This window comes from Seriola lalandi, unplaced genomic scaffold (assembly GCF_002814215.2).
Source record: "Seriola lalandi dorsalis isolate HSWRI2012SDOR001 ecotype SW California unplaced genomic scaffold, Sedor1 jcf7180002054881, whole genome shotgun sequence".
NCBI lineage: Eukaryota > Metazoa > Chordata > Actinopteri > Carangiformes > Carangidae > Seriola > Seriola lalandi.
In genome coordinates, this window is record NW_019525434.1 from 635,575 (window position 1) to 643,916 (window position 8,342).

General features: G+C 39.7%; 1 protein-coding gene across 1 annotated transcript in view; it reads left to right on the forward strand.

Annotated features, from left to right (window-relative positions):
* abca12 (ATP-binding cassette, sub-family A (ABC1), member 12) overlaps positions 1-7,207 on the forward strand; it is a 64,365-nt gene extending 57,158 nt beyond the window's left edge. The window contains exons 64-70 of the mRNA XM_023428595.2: positions 292-442; positions 3,066-3,200; positions 3,778-3,881; positions 4,148-4,240; positions 4,436-4,541; positions 5,655-5,792; positions 6,264-7,207. Of these exons, the coding sequence (XP_023284363.1) occupies positions 292-442; positions 3,066-3,200; positions 3,778-3,881; positions 4,148-4,240; positions 4,436-4,541; positions 5,655-5,792; positions 6,264-6,368 (832 nt within the window). The 3' untranslated portion in view covers positions 6,369-7,207. The remainder of the gene's footprint in view (positions 1-291; positions 443-3,065; positions 3,201-3,777; positions 3,882-4,147; positions 4,241-4,435; positions 4,542-5,654; positions 5,793-6,263) is intronic.
* The last annotated feature ends 1,135 nt before the right edge of the window (positions 7,208-8,342 follow it).

Genomic DNA, 8,342 nt, shown 5'->3' on the forward strand with positions numbered 1-8,342 from the left:
TTTGGGCTAGATTAAATTTGTGTAACACAAATATCCACAAATGAGGGATGTTATTGCTTTGCATCAGCCAAATTTTCAACATAATGGTGTGGGATTTAGCAAATAGCAGCTGTATCTTATCCCTGTATCTGAAGCTCTCCTATGAAAGTATAAAGCGCCGCTGTACTCATGAGCCTGGCTCCCAATTCCTGCTCTGCGTTGGTGGCCATTCCCAACACGGCACACGACAGACAACAGGTCCTCTGAAACATCCTACATGTGATGTATTTCTTTGTATTTTTTTTTTCCCAGGCGGTTGGTAGACATCATGGAGTGCCGCAACCAGGGAATTAACATCGGCTACTGTCCCCAGGTGGATGCACTGGACAATCTGCTCACTGGAGAGGAGCACTTGTACTTCTACGCTCGCATTCGAGGCATCTCAAAGAGGGAGATAGAAGGGGTAAGGAGGAGCTGCAGACTCTGTGCTGCCTTTCAAAGCCTCGGGTGGCGATAACACCGTTCACAAAATGACACAGGATCAGATATAAATTCAAAGATGCACTCCCTCTGCAGGACCGTTGAACTGTTGATGCTTCCATGCATACTGAATCAGAGGGTGTGAAGTGTTGAGTGATGTGTGCTGAAAGCTGTACTATCTGGGGCAAAATAGAAACGCTTTTGTTGTCAGCTCATGCAATCCAAACTTCAGAATTAAGTTGATGCTGTATGCTTCAGTGCAGACAATTTACATTTAAACGATACTTTGATGATGAGAGGATCTCATTTGACATGTCACTTTAGCCCCATTCTTCCCATTTATCTTTCTGAGAACTAATCAATCTTGTTTCTGTGGTGATTACTGAGAGTGCCTGTCTTTAGCTGCTGTTGCTGCTGACATGAGAAGAATCTGCAGAGCAACCAATCAAAAGATGATGTGATTTCTGATTTTCCATCTTGATATTTTCTTCTTTTTTTTCACAAAAAGAAAGAGAAGAAAAAGAAACAGCTCTAAAGTGGGTGAAAGTTTGTAGAAAACATGACAATTCTAAATTGTATGCAGGAAAAACATTTATCTGTGTCTCTCTCTGTGTATGATTTCACAATTTAGGATGCAGAAGCACAAAGATATTGATTGCTCCTGTAAGCCACAGTCATGTTAGAAACGCAGTTGCGCACATACATTAGCCAGTATGAACACAGAAAACACATGTAGTTACGCAAACAGCGAGGCACAGCAATGGATGCGCCTGGCTCTGATCATCATCGTTGAAGCTTCTCCTCTCTGGTCAGGGAAATGACAACAATGGTTGTAATGGTGATGGCATCGATGTTGGGCTAATTCACAAAGATGAGGTTATATATAGAGTTCCTCTTATGTTGTCTCTCACTGACAGTCCCCTAGCTGTGGATAATGAGACAAGCCTTAATGGGGTCATTTCACATTGACATGGTTTTGTCAGGCTTAATGAGCTGTTACATCAAAGGTGATAGAAAGGGGCTTTTATGAGAGAACATAAAAAAAACAACACTGTCAGGAAGATGCTGCACTATGTTTCCAGTGCTAATCACTCAAATGTAGCTGCTAAAACTGTATTTGTATGTTATGCAGTAACACAGCGCTCTGATAACATACAGAAAAATCGAATGCTCTTACAACGAATCAAAGTGAACTAAGCTATCTATTGCATTGGCTTGCCTCATTGACGTGGTTTCAAAACTAGCAAGCTGATGGGGGAAATAGGTTAAAGCTTACCGATGGGAAATCACCTCAAGCTATTGGAAAGTGAACTGGTATTTACAGCACACTATTTCATGTGATTAATAGGCAAGGGAGATTTTTAGGTGACTGAAATGGTTATGATGCCATTAAGGGATTTCATTCCTGTTTTCAGTGTGGTTTAACACACAGGATAAACTGATAGTCACCAAATTATGCTGTGTCAGTCCCTGTTCTCTAAAGTTGCAGCCTCAGGACAGGATGGAGTTTAGATAGAGTAAAGTTGCCAAGTTAAGTCATTGTTGTTGTTCAAACAAAATTAAATATGCATGGGAGTGGGACAGATAGATACCTCAGTTATTTGCTGTGCGGCTATACTGGACAGAATAGGAGGAGGCAATAACAGAAAAGAATGAATATCAAGTAGCCAGTAAGGTGGAGGGGCACACTTTGCCCTCAGAATAATCTTTCTGTAAATCTACCTTTTCCTGCTGTGGTCAGGTTCTGAATTGTGTGTGTAGTGGGATATTGAACTTTTCCTCCAGAGAGAGGGGCCTCCAGTTGATGGGTTAAAAGGGATGGACAGTCAGCTTCCTGCAAAGCTCCTGTGTTGTTTAGATCAGCTGGAGCCACAGATGAGTGGTTGACTTCATCTTCATGTTCATGAAACAACAGTGAACAGCACACTGTTCTGTGAAATTGTCACATATTCCTCATGCAGCCACACAGAGCAATCATCACAGTCATTGAAGGTGCGGTAGATGACAGTTAATGCATTCCACATCTACTACGTTGATTATCAGTTTGCAGCAGAACCATGGTGGTGTTCTCCCTTGGCTTCCTGCAGATATAAACTTATTTGAAAGAAAAAGCAAATGATGTCACCTTACAGTTTTATTGTATTTCTATCATTTGTAATGATAAAAGTGAGTTTTAAAATAACAGATTTATGTGGAAGCTGCATGGGTGGCTTTTAGTGTGTTTATACTGCAGAGATTCCATTTGATTTTGCTTTGAAAAGTCACATTTAAAAGTGATGACTGATCTATCACATCATTCTGAAAGAAGAAAAAACACTTCCTGCCTCTTTTTGAGTCAGTTCACTGACTTGATGAGTCCTCTTTACTCTACTCTACTCTCTACCTCTGTCACACTCTATCGGTATTCACCATTATCCTGTAGTTGCCACTGTATTTTACAAAGTCTCACTCTAAAAGGTGAAACATTCTGCTAGGCTATAATTGTAATTGGCTTTAAATCTTATAAATGTGACTCAATAGTGTAGCCATCTTTTAGTGAAGATTAGTGCATTAAAGACTTCATTGTATTTATCCTCTGTGTAATCCCTTCAATGTTTTCCTTAAAGGTGGTGAACTACCTACTGAAGAGGCTGGAGCTCAACTACCACAGAAATATCATTACCGACGGTTACAGTTGTGGCACCCGCAGGAAGCTCTCTACAGCGCTGGCTCTCATTGGGCATCCACAAATCCTGCTCCTGGTGAGGACAGTCACGTTCATGCCGCTGTAGCTGTATCCATTTAAGTACCTGACCGGTCACCACTGGCCATTTAACTAACTGTATGCGACTGTTCCTCCTGAAAGGATCTTTGACGTAAAGTAGGTACTGACAGACTAGACTTGACAGAGCTCATATAGTTAATGAATCTGCTTGCTCAGGCTTTCCCAAGGGATAGTCTTCCCCATAGCTTTCAACTTACATGTCTATCAAAAGTTATTTTCTCTTTCTCTCCTTCTTCCTGTCTTCAGATCTCTCCAAACTTTTCCATTCCTCAATGTGTCATCTTAATTTCCCATTCTCCTCTTGAATTTTCCCTCTGCCTCATGTCTTTGTCTTCTTTTTTTCCCTTAACCTCCCCCTTTCTTGCTTTGTCTGTAACACTGGACCTCCCATCTCCCATCCTATTTTGCATTCATGCATCTGTTCAACCTACCCCTGGTTTTCCCTTCTCTTACAGTATGTGCTGCACACCTATATCTCTCTATCTTGATGTCAACCTCCCTGTCTTTCTTTCACACACCCTGCAACCCTCTTCTCATTGCTCCTCTCTCCACAGGATGAGCCAAGCTCTGGCATGGATCCTCGGACCAAGCGTCACCTGTGGAAAATCATCTCTGAAGAAGTGAAAGGAAAATGTGCTGTGGTCCTCACCTCTCACAGGTTAGAAGAGTATCACAGACATACACCTATAGCTTAAAACATTTCATAAACACATTACTAGATTCTAGTATTACATGAAATGAAATTTTATTCTAGCACATTATGTTTTTGGCTTTCTTCCACAGTATACTGTAGATAACAATTCGGATAACTAATAAATGTATTCTTTATTTATTTTTGTGTGACAGCAATCATTACTAATTACTGCTGTATGTAAGACTCCTAGTATGACCTTTTATCTTTCTCTCTTTGCCTCTGTTTCTCAGCATGGAGGAGTGTGAGGCACTGTGCAGCCGTCTTGCCATCATGGTGAAAGGTCAGTTCCGATGCCTGGGCTCCCTGCAGCACATTAAGAACAGGTTAGTGACCTCTGCTCATCCTCCAATCCGGCTATTACCACTCGCCCCACTCTGCCTCCATAGCCTCCCATTCTTCCCCCGTGTTCCTTTGTGCAACTAAATGCTCAATTTTACTTGTAAGAGCAGTGTACCCCGCCCCCTCCCCTCAGACATGTAATAACACTGTGCTTTGTTCGTAAAATCTCCTTTGTGCAGGTTTGGCAGCGGGTTCACTGTGAAGATGTACTTGGCCGAGGCGTCCTGTGATACAGAGGCAATCACTGGCTTCATGCAGCGCAGATTCCCCAGCACTTATCTCAAGGTGAGCTATGTCAGCTATCCGAAGTAGAGAAGAGTACTTGGTAGAGAAGAGGGAAAAGACTAAGTATACATTGCAGTGGAATGCTGCAATAAATTTACTGGAATTTGTTGTGTATGAGTATGTGTGAATCTTTCTTGCTGAAGAAGAGTACAGCAATATGCTTCTAAAATATGCTTTTGTTTGGCCTTATTTCCTTCTCATTTACAAAGGGCCTGACTAATTTGTGTAAAACCTCAACAGACCTAGCTGTACTGTCAAATCCCACGAGTGTGCCCTCATATGAGCTGGCTGCTGTTCCTAGTTTTTAAGCAGCATTAAAAGATTTTTTTAGCTACTGCGGGGCAGTGAAACAAGCTGGAAACACATATTCTCATCTCATTAAATTGTTAAGATAAATGCGTTAGCAAATAGTTGCCTATTTACACATCTGATTTACACAATAGATTAAAATTACCATTAATTTGGAGGCGTTTCTCTCCACCTGAGGAATCTAAGTCCAATATTCACTCCTCCTTTAACTATGTTTTTTTTGTCTCCATCAACTCCTGAGGGAAATATCTGGCTCTTTAACTGCTAAATGCTCCACCATGTTTACAAGGTAGTCGCTAAAGTAGTTGCTAACTTTAACTGGACAGGGTGTGTACCGTTGGTTTATCTGAAAACAGCTGCCTGCTGCAGCTCTAACACTTGGATCCATTGCTAATATGACAATATTGAGTAGAGAAGCTTTAGGGAATCCTTATAAAATGAACTATGAAGTATTGACATTAATACCTCACTGCCCATATGGGCAGTTTCTTCTTGAAAATTGTCTGAATTGCTCAATCAAAAGTAGAAAGAAAACCTATAGGACACTTAGCACATAAGGACCTGTCGTGTTCCAGGTGTTCTATGGCCCATCCCAGAATATACTACATACACTCTATATATGTGAATGTATAGTATCGCTGTACCATTTTCCTATTCAAGTGAATGGGAAAGTGGTTTTAGACTTCTGGGCCCCACTGCATACATATATTTTTATGAACATCACCCTTTTCAGTGTATTTTCCAGTATTTCATGATTTATAGAATATTTAACCCTCTACTTGTGCATTCTTTCCCAACACACAGGACCAGCACTCCACTATGGTGGAGTACCACGTACCAGTTGCTCCAGGAGGGGTGGCTGACATCTTCGACCAGCTGGAGTCAAACAAGAATGCTCTGCAGATCAAACACTTCTCAGTGAGCCAAACCACACTGGATGAGGTGAGAAAAAGAGACAGGACACAAACAGAGAGAGAAGGAGAACTAGTGTGAGGTTTTGTAGGGGTGGGCAGATGGTAGCGAGGGACAGAAAAAGGGACAGGAGATGAGAGAAGAAGAGAGAGGGTGGGAGGGGAGGCAGGGACAGAAGAAAGCTGAGTGGGAGTGAAAGACTGAGTAGAAAAAGTTTAAAAGAGGCAGAGGGAAACTGACAGAGGGTATGCCTGAGGGAAAATAAATGGAATATGAGTTAGGGAGAAAATCCATGAGCTTTATATGCAGCCAGTGCTGATATTCTTCAACCACTCTGCCCTTCTGGGGCTCTGGGATTGGAAGAAGCCATAGGCAGAAGAAAGAGGGGGGTAGTCATGGAGGAATACTGTCCAATAGATTAGCTGAAATTTTTGGCACTCGGAGAAGGATAATAGTCTTTGATACTGGTATGGCTCTTACATTATTTCTCTATCTCCACAGGTCTTCATCAACTTTGCCATGGGAAAGATTGGCATGGAAACCATACCAATTCACAATGAAAATGAGTATGATGACCTGGACTCCATTAAGGCAGTACAAACATAGAGCTGACTGCCATCTTTTCTTTGCCATCATGTCTACGTCCACTGTGAAATGAAACACAGTAGCTGTTTATAGTAAATCTGCCTATATTATATATGTATGTATACAGTATATATATTTTTATGTGCGAAAAATAAGAGTTTAAACCCTTACCTGACTATTTCTTGAAAGTCTCTTGGCCCATAATATGAAGGGTAACTTACATTTGTATCCTGAACAAAGTAAACTCTTAATGAAAAGCATAAGAGCACATGCACATTTACGTACATGCACAACTGCAAAAGTCAATAAATTGAAGTCTTATGTTTATTTACTTTTTCCTATTTTACAGGTCACATGATTACGCTTGTATGTTTACCTTTAATTCTCAAGATATTATTATTTATGAAGGATCAAATTAATCATGTAGGCTATTAATTTCTCTCTGTGGTTGGGGCACTGTTCATTATATATTACCAATACCATAGCAAATCAAAAGCATTATGTATTTTCTGTTTAGAATCACTTTCATTTGATTTAACATCATCTTAAAGCACTCACACACTAAATATATAATATGTCTCACAAAGTAATTTTTTTTTTTTATATCTGAGGGATATGTAATTGTGCCCACTGGATAAAATTTGACAAAACAAAAAATATTCACACACAGAAGAACATCCTCAATATGCACTTTTCCCCTACTCATTAACACTTCCTCTAAGGGCATATCTAACTTTTAAAAATGAATAAACTGAATATTTAATGTACTCTTTCCTACTTATGGACCAGTTCCAAATGGTCTTGAATGTATCAAGCCTTTTTCTTTTTTATAATTCTAATAAAGCTATTTTTCAAATGCAGCTGCTGTTCATTTGCATATTGTATGTGCTTTTCCTGTGTTTGAGCATAAGGGTCTTTGATTTTGCTGCTATGACAGACCTAAAACACTAACACACCAGCTGATTTCAGCCTTATTGCATTATCATTGTTTATGTGTAGGACTTGGAGAGCCAATGGATATACCCATAGGTCAAGCTTAAACACAATATATGAAAAAACAACTACGTAAACACACAAACACATTCTCAAGTATTTTTTAATTTTTTGCCACTGTATGAGCTACCCAGATGACTCAAACCGTGTTAATATTCCTTGGATAGGCCTTGAATATTCAGCTAGAGTGGAATCCACATTATGACATTTAAAACAGGAAGGATTGCTTTTTTGCAGTTTGATTCAACTTCATTTGTCTGCACACAAATTCATCTTCAATTGTTTACAGTGGCATTTAGTTAATGCAGTAAACCAACGATGACACACTAGTTGGGCTTGCTATTATCAATGTGAAAATAAATTGAGTTTATCCAACATTAGTGAACCAGTTTTGCTCTCTTTCTTCACTCTTACTTTTGACTGATAAATTGTTGTAGACAAAACACATTAGTGTTTACGAAATTGTAAGATGTTAAATTGCAAAACAGGCACAAGTAGAAGAAATAGAACTGAATAATTGAAGATAGTAAATTATACAACAGTTAGTTCCAACCAAGTAATTTGATTGGACGGGAGTCATTCCATGAGTACTTATTTAGAGTACAACAGCACTGGGACTTTTAACTACATGTATCATTCTGCTTCACAGGTGTTCTTTTAACCATTAATCGGTTACATTAACGGTCGTTAAATATCTTAGATTGCAACCTGAAAGAATGATATAGTTCCAGAAATAACATTTGAATTAAATGATGTGTGGTCGTCAGAAGTGGATGAAGGTCGTGAAGACAAAGTAGCAAGCTGCTGTGCACTGTGACTGCGGCCTCGTACCTATGACTGACTCACAGCCATGCGGATATTCAGTACATCACTCCCTCTCGTGTGATATTGCTTAATCAACTAATTCTATCAATTGTTCTAATGTTGAATTGTGCATTTGTTTTCAGTTCGAGTTACATTTGCACCATGTCAAATGTCATTAAATGTATAATTCAGCATTTT